The sequence below is a fragment of the Geotrypetes seraphini genome, chromosome 4, assembly GCF_902459505.1.
Source record: "Geotrypetes seraphini chromosome 4, aGeoSer1.1, whole genome shotgun sequence".
In the NCBI taxonomy this organism is placed as follows: Eukaryota; Metazoa; Chordata; class Amphibia; order Gymnophiona; family Dermophiidae; genus Geotrypetes; species Geotrypetes seraphini.
In genome coordinates, this window is record NC_047087.1 from 134,571,942 (window position 1) to 134,589,682 (window position 17,741).

Here is a 17,741-nt window from a genome sequence, read left to right on the forward strand (position 1 = left end):
AGGAAGCCTTCTCCACTTGATTGGCAACCTTCATGTCCTCACTAATGATCACCCCTAGGTCGCGTTCCGCCGTGGTCCTAACCAAGGTCTCACCATTTAGTACATAAGTTCTACGCGGGTTTCTCTTACCCAGATGCATTATCTTGCATTTTTTAGCATTGAAGCCTAGCTGCCAAGTAGTTGGCCATTGTTCCAGCAACAGTAGGTCGTGTGTCATATTATCAGGTAATAAGCTTTTGCCTACTATGTTGCAAAGTTTGGCGTCGTCGGCAAACAGTGATACCCTTCCTCTAAGTCCTTGCGTCATATCTCTTATGAATAAGTTAAATAGAATCGGGCCCAGGACCGAGCCCTGCGGCACTCCACTGATCACGTCCGATGCTTCGGATGGGGTACCGTTCACCACCACCTTCTGAAGTCTACCGCTCAGCCAATCCCCAACCCATGTAGTTAGAGTGTCTCCTAATCCTATCGATTTCAGCTTGTTCAGTAATCTTCGATGAGGGACGCTATCAAATGCTTTACTGAAGTCCAAATATACCACGTCCTGTGACTCTCCGGCGTCCTGTTGTCTAGTAACCCAGTCAAAAAAGCTAATCAGATTAGATTGGCAGGATCTGCCCTGGGTGAACCCGTGTTGGTGTGGATCATGCAGTTTTTCTTCGTCTAGGATTGTGTCAAGATTCTGTTTGATCAGTGTTTCCATGAGTTTACACACTATAGACGTGAGACTCACTGGTCTGTAGTTTGCTGTCTCTGTCCTGCAGCCCTTTTTGTGGAGTGGGATTACGTTGGCGGTTTTCCAGTCCAAGGGGACCCTTCCTGTGCTTAGGGAAAGATTGAAAAGAACAGATAATGGTTCTGCCAGGACTTCCCTTAACTCCCTGAGCATTCTGGGGTGTAGGTTATCCGGTCCCATGGCTTTGTTTACCTTGAGTCTTGATAGTTCGTCATAGATGCTACTGGGCGTAAATTCAAAATCTTGAAACGGGTCTTTCTGGTTATCTCCCGTCTGCAGCTGTGGACCAGCTCCTGGCGCTTCGCGGGTAAACACTGAACAGAAGTATTTGTTTAGTAGTTCTGCCTTCTCAGAATCTGATTCCGCAAAGTTACCGTCCGATTGCTTCAGGCGTACTATCCCATCTTTGTTTCTTTTCCTGTCACTAATATAGCTGAAGAAAGATTTATCCCCTTTCTTAATTTTCCGTGCTAGCTCTTCCTCCATTCGGAGTTTGGCTTCTCTGACTGCTGTTTTGACAGCTTTAGATCTGTCTAGATAGTCCTCTTTCGCCCCATCTCTGCCTAAATGTTTGTAGGTGATAAATGCGTCTTTTTTCTGTTTAACTAGGTCTGAAATTTCTTTACTGAACCATTGGGGTCTTTTGTTTCTCCTGCGTTTACTTACTGTCTTTATGTATCGGTCTGTTGCTTCGTGTAGGATGGACTTCAGAGACGACCACATATCCTCCACATTGTCAGATATTGCTTGTTTATGTAGCTCCTGATGGACAAAATCTCCCATGCGGTTGAAGTCTGTGCCTCTAAAGTTGAGAACCCTTGTTGCTGTGTTTGTCTTAGGGAAACCTTTCTTGAGGTTGAGCCATACCATATTATGGTCGCTGGAGGCCAGTGTGTCTCCTACTGAGACTTCCGTGACGCTATCTCCGTTGGTGAGAACTAGGTCTAGTAACGCCTGGTCCCTGGTGGGCTCCAATACCAATTGCTTGAGACGTGCACCCTTTATGGAGGTTAATATTCTTTTGCTGCTACCCGTAGTCGCGGAGAGTGTGTTCCAATCTGCATCTGGCATGTTGAAGTCTCCTAGCATTACTGTGTCCCCGCGCAGTGTGATGTTCTCTATGTCCTCGATTAATTCCATGTCTTTGTCCTCCTGTTGCCTGGGAGGTCTATATATCACCCCAAGGTATAGGCATTTTTCATTCCCTCTGGCCAGGTTCACCCAGAGGGATTCCCCGGTGTATCTAACATCTGTGATTCTGGTGGTTTTGATGCTTTCCTTAGTGTATAGCGCTACTCCTCCTCCCAATTTACCCTCTCGGTCGCAACGAAGTAGGTTGTACCCTGGTATAACCATATCCCACCCATGCGATTCTGTGAACCAGGTTTCGGATATCGCTATCACGTCAAGATCGGCGTTTGTTATCTCAGTCTCTAATGCTAGAATTTTATTGCCCAAGCTGTGTGCATTAACATACATAGCCCTCCATATCTGTGAAGAGATTCCTTTACGAGCTAGTGTGGCTCCTAAATTATCAGTGATATTTCTCCCTGAATTATTGTGGATATCATTGGTACTTACCTTAGACTTGGTAGTGTGAGTGCGACTTGCCTCCTCAGGGTGGTTTCTTACTGCTCTAGGATATAAGTATGTACCCTCCCCCAACTTACCTAGTTTAAAGCCCTATGGAGTAGGCGGGCCAATCGATGTCCAAATACGTTTCTACCTCTTCTGGTTAGGTGGAATCCATCTGGTCCTTGTAGTCCCTGGAGCGTCTCGCCGTGGTTTAGGAATCCAAAGTTCATTTCTATGCACCATTCTCGGAGCCATTCGTTAGTCCGTTGAATACGCTCTTCTCTAGCTCTGCCTTTGTTTCTTACTGGAAGAATTGATGAAAAGACCACCTGTGCTCCTATCTGCTTCAACTTCTTTCCCAGCGCTCCAAAATCTCTGGGGATGTTCTCTGTGGCATTCTTAGCAGTGTCGTTTGTGCCTACATGGATGAGAAACATGGGAAAATGATCATTAGGTTTTAGAATTTTGTCTAGGCTAGTGGTAATATCCTGGATCCTGGCTCCAGGGAGACAGCAGACCTCTCTTGACTGCAAATTAGGCCTGCAAATTGGTCCCTCGGTGCCCCTTAGCATGGAGTCACCAATGACTACCACTCTTCGTTCCTTCTGAGGGGGCCGGTCTGCGTGCTCTGGATTTGACGTTGTGAGCTGGGTATCCTCATGAGTCCCTTCTGCTATTTCCTCGGTGGTTCCATCCTGTAAGATCTGAAATCTATTTCTGAGAGTTAGCTGTGGTATTGATGAACGGCTATCCTGTTGAAGAGAAAGAGAAAAAGAAGAAGAAGAAGAGAGTGAGAATGAGGTGGGTTTACTTCGCTTGCCCGTAGAGGATGTTACTAGTTGCCAGGGGCCAGCATTTCCAATCATCTCCTTTACTCCAATCGTTGTGTTTAGTGCTGTAGGTTTGGGCGTGTCGAGGGTGGACCTGTCGTGGGTTCTCTCTGTGATGTGTGACAGTTCCAGGATGGCGGCGTCGATGAAGACCTCGTCATCCCTGATGCTCCTCAGGCGCTTTACCTTCTCCCTGAGGCTCAGTAGTTCCTGCAAGATATCCTCGCCTAAGTTTCCTAGCTCCTCTGTCTGCGTAGAGACTGTAGTGCACTTTGGGAGGGGGGTGGAAGGTCTCGGTCTGCACTGAGACCTCTGCCCTCTGATCCATGTCACCCTCTGCCTTTTGTGTACAGACCTTGACCATCCCCTGGGTCCCTCCGGATGCTGGAGTGTCGATCTTGATAGTAGCTTTGGTACTCCGTGTTCTCCCTGCCATTTCCAAGTTAGAGGGATTTATTTCTGTAAAGAGAAAGGTTTAGATGTCAGAGAGTATGCAAGTTAGAGAGATTTATTTCTGTATAGAGAAAGGTTGAGATGTCAGAGAGTATGCAAGGAGAAAGAGGAAGATAGAGATACTAGAGAGTTTGTGAGTGTGTTTGATTGTATATGAGAATGAAAAGTTTAGATTAGGCCTTGTGTTTGGTTGTATATGAGAATGAAAAGTTTAGATTAGGCCTTGTACAAGGCCCTTCTCAAGGCTCTTCGCAAAGGCGCTCGTCCGTTGGCTTGTCCCCTTTTATGGGGGGAGTTTGGCTGGTGACGTCAGGGGTGGGCGGAGTTAGCTCTCGCCTCTTCCCCTGCTAGCACCGCCTTCTCTGCTCCTCTCTCTGCTTCTTCCTACTAGCACACTCTCCGCTCACTGTTCTGCCATGTGCTCAGGACTCTTCCACCATGTGCTCAGGACTAGGCACAGCTCCTACAGTCTCCCTTCGGCTTGCCTTGCACTGTGGACTCTCTGCTGTTGGCTCGTCCCCTTTTATGGGGGGAGTTTGGCTGGTGACGTCAGGGGTGGGCGGAGTTAGCTCTCGCCTCTTCCCCTGCTAGCACCGCCTTCTCTGCTCCTTTCTCTGCTTCTTCCTGCTAGCACACTCTCCGCTCACTGTTCTGCCATGTGCTCAGGACTCTTCCACCATGTGCTCAGGACTAGGCACAGCTCCTACAGTCTCCCTTCGGCTGGCCTTGCACTGGGTTATGGGCCTCAAGGACTAACATTAAGCACTCTTGGACTATGAGAATAGAAGTGGGTACAGATGCCCATTTTAATTTAATTAAATCTTGCTAAAACTTATTTTGGGTGACTAGAGGAGGTTGATAATGTGTTTGTCTCTCCCTTTTCTTCTAGGAGGTTTTCACAGAAATGGAAGAGAAATATGGTGAAGTTGAAGAGATGAATGTTTGTGATAATCTTGGTGATCATCTAGTGGGAAACGTATATGTAAAGGTAGGGTTTGCAAATGATGCTGTTCTACGGGCAGCTGACATACTAAATATTACATTTACCTCTATAAAAGATCGCCAGTCAGACATAACAAGATATTCAATGCTGGTGCCTGGACATGGCCCAGCATTAAATACCTGGAAATAATGCAGACAGTGGTCAAAAGAAAACGCTGACCGCCACTGGCTTAATATTTATCCCTAAAAACTTGAACTAGGACCAAAATTTGTGAGAAAGTTCCATACTAAATGTTTTGCAAAAAATACCCTCTCTCAAGGAAGAAGAAATATACTATAGAAGATTATTATTTATTATGTAACCACCTAAGTGAAATAGGGTAGAGATAGGACTGAGTTTTATGCAGTCAGTAACTTAAGCACTCGGCAATTAAGTACAGACTCTTCCCCCAGACCATCCACAAAATGTTCGGCTATGGCTTTAGCAGTAAGCGCTGACATTCAGTGGCACTAACCAGTTATGTGTTGATGAATGTCAGTGGTTAGCCCCACAAAAGTGATGTAACGAAAGTGTCAAGAAAAGTGTGAAATAACTTGTAAGTTTCATGGCTCCACATCATTATTCTCTTGGTTGGGCTGAGAACTTTTCAGTAGCCCCTTGTAGTTAAGTGGTCTCCAACCTTTTTCATATAAAGGACTACAGTGTGATTACAAGAAAACTCTAATGGCTACCAAACAGTTTTAAACTTACACATACTACTAATTTTGTAAACTGCCTTGACCTGCTTGTTCAGACTGAGCATCAAACATTAAAAATCAATTCTACAACACTTCAAGGATATATTTTAAAAACTGGCTTTATTTTAGATTGGCAACAGTAGCAAATTCCATAAATGACACCTAAGTAACATACTTAAGAGATTGTTTGCAGTTACTATAACAAGTGGGTAAGTTTGAAATTAATGCATTTACAGTATTTGAAAAGCATTTCAGCCAACTTTTTGGGAGCCTCAGTGGAGAACTTCGGGGGGCCGCGTGTTGTAGACCATTACCTTACTTCATTGACTCATTTCCTGATATTGTCTTCAGATTGTGTTCATACTGCTCTTTAGCTGGTTTTTATGACATGGCATTATGTATATTATTTGCCCTTCATCTATACAGAAAGTCAAGATTTAGAAGTCCTTCAATTACTGCTGTTTCTGACCTACTTTCTCACTTTTTTAAGATTTCTGCATTGTTTTGCCAAAAGTAATACAAGGAAATGTATGTTCTTGTACAATCTCTCAGGATGCTGAACGGATAGGGATCTTGTATCTCTATTAGTTTAAGCTGCAGGCAACTAAAAGATGATCCCTCCCCTGTGGGCTACCTGCCCGGGAGCTTCCTGTCTTGCTCAGTTTGTTCTGCAGCTTCTCTACATGGTATCATCTCAGTTAATTCTGCTCGTGATTTGTTTTATCTTCCTAGTCGTTTTTGATTTTTTTTTTCGCTGGTTTGTCCACATGCTGCGGATCAACTCGGTGCGAGTGATCCTTCAGTGGGAGATTGCAGACATTTTAAAGTTTGTCTGCTTCCAGAGGGTGCTCTGTAAGCCTGAAACTGCAGTAAGCCCTCTGGACAGCCTGCAGATTGGATCGGGTCTCCAGATTCGGGAGGTACACCGGGATCGGAACCGCACTGCATGTCTTCCCTGATTTCCCTGAGGGGTCCCTGGTGGTTGTGATCTGAGGTGACAGGGAAGGTGAGGAGGTCAGAAGACCTGTAATATCCAGTTTATTCAGTTCCTGAGGTACTGATCTCCTTGCTTGTACTGTGTTTTACAGGCTGCCATAGACTTTCATTGCAGCACATGTCTCTGTGGTGTCTGTGAGTCACAGAGTTTGCCGATTTTGGGGGGTCTTCAAATCGGGGTTTTGCGTTGTTTCCCTGCATGCCCTGGACCCCCCCCCCTATAAAATCCTAATTTCTCCATTTTTAGCATTTTCCTGTGTTTTTTTGTCAAAATCGGCACCTGCAGCAGCCATCTTGGATTTTCTTTAAAGTTTTTAAAACTGTATTTTTTGGACTTAGAAACTTCTTTTTGCTCCAAACTTCACAGATGGCCACCTCAGGACAGGATGGCATGGATTCATGCCTTAAATGTGGCAGATGGCTTGCGGATTCACAGCCGTGTGTTATGTGCGCCGCGGCCCGCAAGGAGTGTGAACTGTGCGTGCATGCTGCACTATCCTCCTCCATGGAGGTTCTAATTGCCTCCGATTCCACCGGAGCTGCATTTCCAGCGTCCGGGATGCCAATTTTGGGCGAGGAGGGCGTTTCCGCAAAACACAAGGGCAGTTCCAGGGATAAGTCTCATAAGTCTTCAAAACACTCAAAATCAGAGTCCCGCAGATCGGCCCTGGCTGCTGGGGACTATTTTCCGCCGGAATTTGTGGATATGATGTATCAGGCTTTCATGCGAAAGTGGGCTGTGACTGTGTCCCCCCCCCCCTCAAACTCCAGTGCAACAAGCTATGCAACCTTTGGATTCCTGCATGTCAGTCTGCTCTCTTGCTGGTCTGCCGGAAAGCCAGAGGCAACTTCTGCTATTGCCTCACTGCCTGCGTCAATTTCTATGCCGTTGCTGTCGCATGGCTCTTTGGCGGGCTCCGCTGATGTGGCTAGCCTAACGGATATAGGGGATTCCCGGAGCTCTGGGGTCCACGATCTGGGTGAGGATCACACGGTGTACAGGCTATTTAAGTCTAGTCGCCTTCCTGATCTTTTCTCTGAATCCCTGAGGACGTTGAAACTTGATTCTGGCTCCGCAGTTCAGGTGAAGTGTTCTGTAATGAATTCTAAGCCCCCGCTTTCCACTTCTTTTCCAGATCGCGCGGATTTGGCGGAAATGCTTTTGGAGGTTTGGGAGGGTCCCCTGAAGTGTGCTAGGGCCATGGCGAAATTGTATCCCATGGTTCGGAATTTTCCAAGCACCTAGTCCCGCCGAGGGTGGATTCGGTGGTGGCTCAAGTTACTAAACGTACCTCCTTGCCCTCGGATGGAGGGCTGGTCCTGAAGGATGTCCAGGACCGTAGACTGGATTTTGTCATGAAGCGTCTTTTTTATTCTGCTGCAACGGGGGTGCGAGCTGCAGCGGCCACTTCTTTTATGACCTGGGCATGTCATACTAAACTTTGTCAGGATCCTGAGGAAGTTGTTCTTCGGGATCTCGATTTCCTGGTTTCTGGAGTGAATTATTTGGCAGACGCCCTCTATGATATTTTGAAGGCTTTTGCTTAGCTGGGAGCTAATTCAGTTTCTGCTAGGAGAATGTTATGGATTTGCCAGTGGTCGGGTGATTCTTCATCTAAGCCTACTCTGAGCAAGCTGACATTCAATGGTTCGCTCTTATTTGGTCAGGGTTTGGATGACCTTATGGCGAGTGTGCAGGACCGTAAGCCTAAGGTGCTTCCTGGCCCTAGATCTCGTCTGCCCAGGGGGTCGGGACGGCCGAATTTTCATCCCTTCCAGAGGACATTGCAGTACGCCGGACCCCCTGTGGCGGGACAGCGTTTCAGAGCCTCCTACAGACCTCGCTTTGGCGGTACAGCATTCCCACAGCCTCCCAACTCTCGACCTTTACTCCCTTCCAAATGAAAATTATGACGCCAGGTCTCTGGCGGGGCCTCCCCAAATCGGGAGGCAGCTGTTGGCCTTCTTTCCGGAATGGCTGAAGATAACTTCGGACCTGTGGGTTCTAGAGGTACTCAGGGAAGGTCTGCGACTGCACTTTCTCCGGCTGCTGACAGACTTCTTCATGTCCTCTCCCGAGGGCAATCCGGACAGGGCCGGCAAGGTGCTTGCTACCATGCACCGGTTGCTAGATCTGGCGGCCATAGAGCAGGTCCCACAGGATGACTTGGGCTGCAGTAGATACTCTATTTACTTCATCGTGCCAAAGGATGATTCCGTTGATTTGCAGACCAATTCTGGACCTCAAAGCAGTGAATGCATTCTTGCGAGTTCTGCATTTCCGGATGGAAACGGTGCGTTCTGTAATAGCAGTGATGGCACCCGGGGAGTTTTTGGCTTCCTTAGATCTCACGGAAGTGGATCTCCACATCCCAATTTTCCAAGAACATTGGAGGTTCCTGCGGTTTCATGTTCTTGAGAGGCATTTCCAATTTGCAGCGCTCCCGTTCGGTTTAGCATCGGCGCCCAGAGCCTTTACCAAGATCATGGTGGTAGTGGCTGCCCATCTGCGATCTCTGGGTGTGTTGGTGCATCCATACCTCGACAACTGGCTGATCAGAACTCCCTCGTGGGATCAGGGCCACTTGGCGGTTCACCAAGTGGTGTCTCTACTGGAGCGTCTTGGATGGGTGATCAATCTGAAGAAGAGTTGCCTCGTGCCGACCCAGGAGTTAGAGTACCTGGGTATCTGGTTCAACACAGGTCTGAACCGGGTGTTTCTTCCAGAATCCAGAAAACTGAAACTTCTTGCTGGGGACAGGGAGACTGAGGCCTCCCTTGCGACTGCCTTGTCCGTCGTGGAGCCTGAAATTGGTCCTGCGTTCCTGACTTATCCGCCCTTTGAACTCGATGCAATCTCTGAAAGATCTTACCATTAAGACTGTCTTCCTGGTGGCAATCACTTCTACACGATGAGTATCGGAACTTCAGGCTTTGTCGTGCAGAGATCCTTTTCTCCACATTATGGAGTTGGTGGTGATTTTGAGGACTGCCTTCATTTCTTCCAAAAGTGGTTTCTTCTTTCCACATCAACCAGGAAGTTCGGTTGCCAGCCTTGGTTCCTTCGGGTTCCAAGTCTCAGGACCGTGTTCTGCAGTCTCTGGATGTCCGACGTCTTCTCTTCAGATACCTGGAGGTCACTAACAACTTCCATCTGTCGAACCATCTGTTTGTCCTAGCAGGCCCCACGCGTCAGGGTTGGCCTGCTACCAAGACTACTATTTCGCGTTGGGTATGAGCAGCTATTTCCACGGCCTATGTGGCGGCAGGGAAGAAGCCTCCTCTTGGGGTGAAGGCTCACTCTACCAGAGGAATGGCTTCCTTGTGGGCGGAATCTCATGCGGTCTCGCCTGCAGAGATTTGTCAGGCAGCCACGTGGGCTTCCCTTCATACCTTTTCCAGGTTTTCCAGGGTTGATGTGGCGGCTAAGGGTGATATGGCCTTTGGCGCTTCTGTTCTTGCGGCGGGCTCATCTGCCCCCCCCCCCCTTAGTTTTAGGACAGCTTTAATACGTCCCATCCATTCAGCATACAGAAAGATTGTACAAGAATAAAAGATTAGGTTTCTTACCTCTGCTAATCTTCTTTCTTGTATATCTTCTCTGGATGCTGAACGCCCGCCCATCTGTTTTTTTGTCTGGTTCACAGGTCGCCTCTTCAGTAACTGGTAAGCTGGATTTCTGTCTGTGACCAGCCTCACTAAGAATTTAATGCATATTCCCCCTTGGTGGGTTTAAGAGTTGGGGGGGTTCCCCGGGGGATGGGGGTACCCCTTCTATCTTCAGGCTGTGTCCATGTTCCAGGATTTTCCTGGGTTTTTTAGTTTATAATGTTTGCATTATCTGTTTGCTTCCAGTTGGCCATTTTTGGCTGTAGTTTTTAGTATAATACGATATTGAGCAGAATTGACTGGTAGCGGGAGTTCCCGCGCCCTCTCTTTTCTTCTGTTTCCTGTTGTCATAGGTCTACATGGCTTTTCTACTAACTGAGTAAGACAGGAAGCTCCCGGGCAGGTAGCCCAAAGGGGAGGGATCATCTTTTAGTTGCCTGCTGCTGCTGGCGTTCAGACTTGGGAGGGGAGGGAGTAAACTTGGACTTCAGTAGGTTATTTCATTGGCTTTCTCTTACTTTTTTAGTTCAGTACTCTGCTTTTTCAGCAAAGTCAGTTTAGGCAATAGTGTAGCCTTTTAGAGTCTGTTAGGGTTTTATATAGAAATGTATTTTAGTCTATTAGTATTTAAGGTTGCATGTCAGAGCATAAAATCAGATTATGGCATAGATAGATCAGATGGGGGTAATGTCAAGGAATTGTCTGGATGGGAACATCTGGAAGAAGTTGGAAAGCAGTGGACAACAAACCATTTTGTAAGGAAAGTAAATAAAAGTAAGAGGAAAACAAGTCCGCTTTGGTTCTTAAAGTAGTAGCTGAGAAAGTAAGGAAAAAGAAGTTAGCTTTCATAAACTACAAAAGATTGCAGAAAGAGGAAGACAGGTAAAAATATCTAGAAAAGTTAAGAGAGGCTGGTTAAGTAGTCAGGAAAGCAAAGATACAAATGGAAGAAAAAAAAATAGCCGACATGGTAAAACAGAGGGACAAGACATTTTTTATATATATTAGTGATAGGAGGAAGTGCAAAAGTGACATTGAGGAGAAATATGTAGAAGCTGATAAAGATAATGCTGAATTGTTTAACAAATATTTCTGTACTGTGTATACAAAAAACAGAGAAAATGGCAATCCAAACAAAGCAAAAGATGTGGAAACAAGCGATTTCAAAAACTTCGTTTTATTTCTTCAACAAAAGCTAAAAACACTGTCCACATTTGTGTTTATGGACCCAACACAAGCCGTGTTTCAGTAAAACACCTTCCTCAGAGATCCTAGAATATTAATAAGTAGATAATAAATCAACTATAGTAATGACCAAAATGAGAACTATGAATTAATAGACAAATGGTGCCAACAATGTGAAGTTGAAAGGAAATAAGTCTAAATGAAATATCAGTAGAACATAAAACCAAAACCATTAAAATGAAATTAGGGCGAAACTAAAAACTGAAGACATAAGATATGAGAAAAAAGGAAAACGAGGAATACTGAAAGAGAGTGACTGTGCATAACATGAACCAAGGAGATACCATGTGTCCGCACCCATTATTGTAATGTGTATAATCATACCAAAGATAAAAGATAAAAAAAACCTTTATACATACCAATGGAAAAAGATGTTATAAAATAGCGTTACTAACCTTATATTAACATAAAACAATGGGGGAAAGAAATATTCTGTCAACTTATGAAAAGCAACGTCCATGAGAAGCCAACATTTTAAAAAGGGAATGTTACTCTATCATCTTATAAAAACCAAGAACATACATGAAAGGGCAGCAATGTTGAGATACAGCAGGAAAAGTACACTGTCGTCTTATGAAAAACATAATATGAGAAAAGGAATAATACTGTCATTTTGTAAATATACATGGCGCAAGCCTGTCATAACACACTGTGTGTGCAGTGCATCCCTTGTGGAGGTGCATGCCTGTCCTCCGCTGGTGATGGATGTTGTGGATTATGTGGCTGACACCCTTTATGATCTAATTCGAGTTCTTAGTAAAGTCTCTGCTTATACTGTGTCTGCGCGCCGGACTCCTTCAATCCGTCTTTGGACTGGGGATGCTGCCTCAAAGGCCTCTTTAAACAGACTTCCTTTTAAGGGCCAGCTTCTTTTTGGTAAAGGTCTAGATCAGTGGTTCCCAACCTTGTCCTGGAGGACCACTAGAGAATCGAGTTTTCAGGATAGCTCTAATGAATATGCATGGGACAGATTTGCATGCCTGTCATCTCCATTATATGCAAATCTCTCTCATGCATATTCATTAGGGCTATCCCAAAAACCCAATTGGTTGGTGGTCTTCCAGGACAGGGTTGGGAACCACTGGTCTAGATGACCTAATCACCGGTGTTGCCAAGCGCCACACTAAATCTCTCCCTGAGCAAGTTTCACCAGATATTGGGAGGAGATTGTAGTGATTTTCGTTCCTCCTTTAGGTGTCATCAGGGATCCACAGGTTCTTCCTTTCAGAGATATTCCCAGGGTTAGCACCCCCATTACAACAGTTCCAATTCCAGGTGTCCTCAGACCTCAGGATCCCGTGTAGCGGCTGCGCCTACAATGCCCTGATAATGCCAGGGATCAGGTAAGGCTTCCTCATATCGGAGGCCGACTTCTCAGTTTTATCGAGTGGACTCGACTTTCCTCAGATCAGTGGGATGCTGGACATCATTCGAGAGGGGCACAATTTAGACCTCTTTTGCCTGATTGGCCAGGAAAGGGGTTCAAAGTCTGTTATACTCTGCAACATTCCAGAACATGAACCGGGCTTAGGCTTATACTCCTTAAATTTCATTGTACCACAGAAAGGCTTGTAGGATTGGAGACCCATTCTGGATCTAAAGTTGGTCAACCACTTCTTATGGATTCCTCATTTCTGCATGGAAACAGAGCTCACAGTGATAGCTGCTGTCTCTCAAGTTTCTGGCGTCCTTGGATCTCTCAGAGGCTTACCTCTATATTTGCAGGTTTCTGTATTTTCCATGTTCTGCAGCAGCATTTCCAGTTCGCAGCGCTGCCCGTTGGCTTTGCAACAGCACCCCACACTTTCACCAAGGTGATGGTTGTTGTAGCGGCTTTTCTCCGCTTGCAGGGGATCCAGGTCCATCATTTCTTGGACAACTGGTTGATCCAGGATCTCTCTCATCAGGAGTGCAAAAGTTTGGTGGAGACAGGGGTGTCTCGTCAGAAAGAGCTGCTTGCTGCCCTCCCAGTTCCTGGGGTTTCTGGGCCTTCTCTTCGACACTAGACCTAGTCGTGTGTTTCTCCCCGTGGCACACACAAACTTCAACAACAGATCAAAGATCTGGACCATCCAGCTCCCATGGCCTGGCTTTATATGCAAGTTCTGGGGTCAATGGCAGCCTTGGAGGTGGTCTCCTGGGCCAAAGCATGCATGCGCCCTTTATAGGACCCCTCCTCTCTTGGTGGTCTTCGTAACGTCATCCCCATTTCTTATAAGCTGTATGTGGCTGACCCAGAAGCTTTCCCTCTGACGTTAGCTCTGACATCAGAGGCAAGACTTCCAGATCAGCTGTAGGCTGCATACAGGAAATGCTGCACGTGGCTTTGTAAAGAAGCAAGTGCGGCTAGAAGGCAGTAAGGAAGAACTGCTTGGACAAGTGAGGTAATATACCCATGGGAGCCCATCAAGGGGCTTCATCCCCGTGGAATCCCTGTGTCCCTGAGGATCCCTACGGATTCTGCAGGATTCCCATCAGCCCCATTCCTGTACAGATCTCTAGATTGAAGTCTACAAAATTCTGAATGGGGTAGAACAGGTACAAGTGAACCAATTTTTTTATTCCATCAGAAATTACAAAGATTAGGGGGACACTCAATGAAGTTACAGAGAAATGCATTTAAAACCAATAAGAGGAAATACTTTTTCACTCAAAGAATAGTTAAGTTCTGGATCTCATTGCCAGAGGATGTGCTAGCAGTAGTTAACATAAATGGGTTTAATAAAGATTTGGACAGGTCTATGACAATTGGTAGGATGATAGCTGGTAGGAAGACAATTCATAGAACAAACTGCTAGTTTTTTTTAATAATGTGAATTTAATAAATTTGTAATTCAAGACAGATTGTAAGCAACCAAACTTTATGCTTCAAAACACCTAAAAATGCTGTTTTTCCTCAAAAGTTGAGTGAAAGACCTAGTTCTGTTAAAAAAAAAAAAAAAAAAAGGAATTTAATAACACATTTGCATAATTTATAAATCAAAACAAAATTGTAAGCAACAAAACTACTGCATACTTCAAAACTTAAATAATGCTCTTTTTCCTCTAAAAAATAAATAAATAAATTCATGATATAATAATAATAATTTTATTCTTATATACCACCATACCGAAAAAGTTCTAGGCGGTTCACAACAAGGTGAGCTAATACATGGGATACAGATAAAATACAAATTAGAATAATGGACTTAAAAACAAATAAAGACAGAAAGCATTTACAATATAATGCAGAAAATACCAGTATGGCAGGGAAAGAAGTAATACATAAAACAGATAAAATACATCAAGTTGAATATAATAATAATAATAATAACAGTTTATATACCGCAGGACTAGTTTGTTTGGTTTTTTTTTAATCATGTTTATTAAAGAGTCAACAAGAGAACAGGCATGGTGCAATAGACAAGCAGGCACATAATGGTAGCCAAAAGAAGATTCCATCGACCAACACTAAGAAACAGGAAACAGTAGTAAACTATAGAACCATCCATGAACAAGAACAGCCTGGCTCCCCCGTTGGCTCCAGAATTTTGTTTAAGTGGAAGAGCATAGCCTACCTGCCCCACCGCAACACACGGGAAGCCAGGCACACCGTACCATCCAAGCCAAACACCCAAACAGGCACACTCCAGGCATCCATCACAATCATACACCCCCCCTCTCTACCTCTCCCTATCCGAGAGACCAGAGGCAACCCCAGGAACACCGTCCGCAAGGCCAAGTAGGCCTGGATCTCAGGGTTGATGGAGTGTTTGTAATAGCAAATTTCAAAGCGGGCCAATTCGATCATCTGATTGATCCAACAGTCCAAAGGGATAGACCCTTCCTGCGTCCAATATTGTAAAATTGTTCATTTGACCGTCAGCAAAGTCAATAAATGAAGCGCCGCTGAGTCATGGTGAGACCCTGTTCCTCCAGGAGGGCCTGATCACCGAGAAGTAGAGTTTTGTAGTCCCATTCTAAATCATGCTGCAAGACTAATTGAAGCTGCGCAAAGGAGGAATTCCAGATGGACAGTTCAGGACACTCCAGAAAGGAGTGCAGCAGAGTGCCGGTCGCCCCCCTACATTTGGTACATAGAGATTCCTCCCACAAGCCCATGCGGGCCCCCTAGCTTTAGTAAGGTAAGCCCTATGAAGGATCTTGAATTGGATCTCCTGCCAAGCCGCCGATTTCACGAAAGCTTGCAAGGTATGAAAAAGCTCCAAAAAGGTTTCAGGGCTATAATGCATAGCTAAGTCCTTATTCCACCTATCTCGCAGAATGGCCAACTGGCCTCGGGAATCGGAGGACCGAACAACCTGATACCAGACCGAGAGGGAACCCTGCAAGGCCGGAATGCTGAACAAATATGCATCCAAAGGTCCACACGTCCATGCGTCCCCATACTGTTGATGAAGGCTCTGGTAATAATACCTAGCTTGCAAATGAGCAAAAAAATGATGATGGGGAAGTCCCCACTGTTCCCGAAGGCGAGTGAACGAAACAAAAACCCCTGTGTCCCCATCGACCAAATGAGAGAGAGTAGAAGCCCCCTTAGAAGCCCAAGTAGCAAACGGCAAACATCTCAGGCCTGGCTCAAAGTTAGGATTACCCTGGAGTTGCAAGAAGGGAGAGGCCAGAGGGGAGCGAGCCTGTGCCTGACGCCACCACCGCCATGCCAAACAGAAAGGGTGCAAGAACCGTAATTTGGAAGGTAGGGAACCCCCCTGTCCCTCTGGTCATATGCAAGAAATTCAAAAAAGTAAAGGGTGCACACCAACCTGCCATCCACCCGGGAGGAGAAAACCGAGCTATCCCAGTCACCCCCTCGTGAACAAAGCGCAGAAAAGCCGCCACATTATACGCGCGGACATAGAGGAGACCTAAGCCCCCCTCCTGCTTAGAAAGTGACAACTTTACATAAGCAATGCGTGCCGCTCAGTGGCGCCATAAAAAGGCAGAGAAAAGTGAACGAAGTTTCCGGACATCATGCTGTAACACCCAAAAAGGAACCGTTTGTATAGGGTATAATAATTTGGGTAAAAAGATCATTTTAATCAATGCTGCCCTCCCCAACAGGGATAGTGGGAGGTCTCGCCAAGCAGCCAAGACATTGCACTTATACATGATCCTGGAGTCCACATGCAGGTAAATGCAAAGATAACGCATGGGCTTATGCACAGGAGGAATCGGTAACCCATTATGCCAAGGCTCCCAACCTAACCCACTTCTCACAATTCACTTTGAGGCTCGAAATGTTGCCAAACTCAGTCACAAGACGCAACGCAACCGGTAGATAGAAAGGGGGGGGGGGTCTGATCCATAAAGAGCAAGATATTGTCCGCAAATAGGGTGATATGACATTCTGCCCGCCTTATAAAAATTCCACGCAACTCAGGACTAGTCCGAATCTTGATGGCCAAGGGTTCAATAGCTAAAACAAATAATAAAGGAGAGAGGGGACAATCCTGGCGCGTCCTTCTGCAGAGCGGGAAAGGACAAGTGGCATAGTATAAAGGCCCTGTATCCAAGTAAGAAAGTTCCCATCTAAACCAAACTCCCCGAGCACCCAAAAAAGATACTGCCATGAAATACTATCAAAGGCCTTTTCCATGTCAAGCCCAGCGATCGCCGCTGTGCCCCCTCCTTCCCTATGCTCGTGAAGCGCCGTCATTGCTTTGATAAGATTCATGGATGCATATCGCTGGGGAACAAAGCCCACCTGATCACCCTCGATAAGCTGAGGTAGAAACAAATTCAGCCGAGCCGCCAAGATAGAAGCCAGCAACTTAACATCTTGATTGAGTAACGATATCGGACGATAGGAACCCACTTGCTTGGGATTCTTCCCTGGCTTCAGGAGCAATGTGATATGAGCTAGGTTATCGCAAATGCCGGAGGTGGTCGTAGATAGGAAGTTGAAATAATTCCCCAAAGGCTGCGCAATGAGACCAGACAAAAGTTTGTAGTACTCCAGTCCAAACCCATCTGGTCCCGGAGACTTCAGGAGTTTCAACTTCTTGATCCCCTTATGAACTTCCTCCAGGGATATAGGACCATTCAACTGTTCCGCCTGTTCCTCGGAGATCCGCGGGATATTAAGACCCCGAAAGAAGTGATTCTTATCATCCTCCATGAAATCTCTCCGCGCATAAAGAATACTATAAAACTCCATGAACTGGTCTCGAATTTGAGCCTCCCTGGTAAAGCATTCACCCCGAGTATTCTTTACCAACTTCATAATCAGTTTTTTCCGGTCAAATGGGTGAAGAGTTCTCCACGCATCCACCACCGCCAGGTGATCACACAAGAAATTAACCCCTTGGCGAAAGGAGTTCTGAAGGGGCAGCTTGGCAGGAGAGCAATCCACTGTTGGATCCACTGAGAAATTGAAATCTCCTCCTATTATCAATTGATATGTGGCATAGTGCGCTAGAATACCCAGCAGCCCAGAGTAAAAACTATGACTATACACATCCGGGGCATAGATGTTACAAAAAAGGAGCTGACACCCCCAGAGCTCCCCCACGACTACTATGTAGCGACCTTCCTTGTCTTGAATTGTCTTAAGGATGGTGAGAGGAATATGCTTGTGACCAGTATGGCTACCCCTCTCTGTCTACCATTGTAAG

The 17,741-nt window shown here is 45.8% G+C and overlaps 1 protein-coding gene across 12 annotated transcripts in view; it reads left to right on the forward strand.

The window, feature by feature from the left end:
* U2AF1 (U2 small nuclear RNA auxiliary factor 1) overlaps positions 1-17,741 on the forward strand; it is a 400,139-nt gene that overhangs the window by 228,583 nt on the left and 153,815 nt on the right. For all 12 annotated transcript variants that reach the window (XM_033942241.1, XM_033942244.1, XM_033942242.1 and 9 more), the window contains one exon: positions 4,487-4,585. In XM_033942241.1, the coding sequence (XP_033798132.1) occupies positions 4,487-4,585 (99 nt within the window). The remainder of the gene's footprint in view (positions 1-4,486; positions 4,586-17,741) is intronic.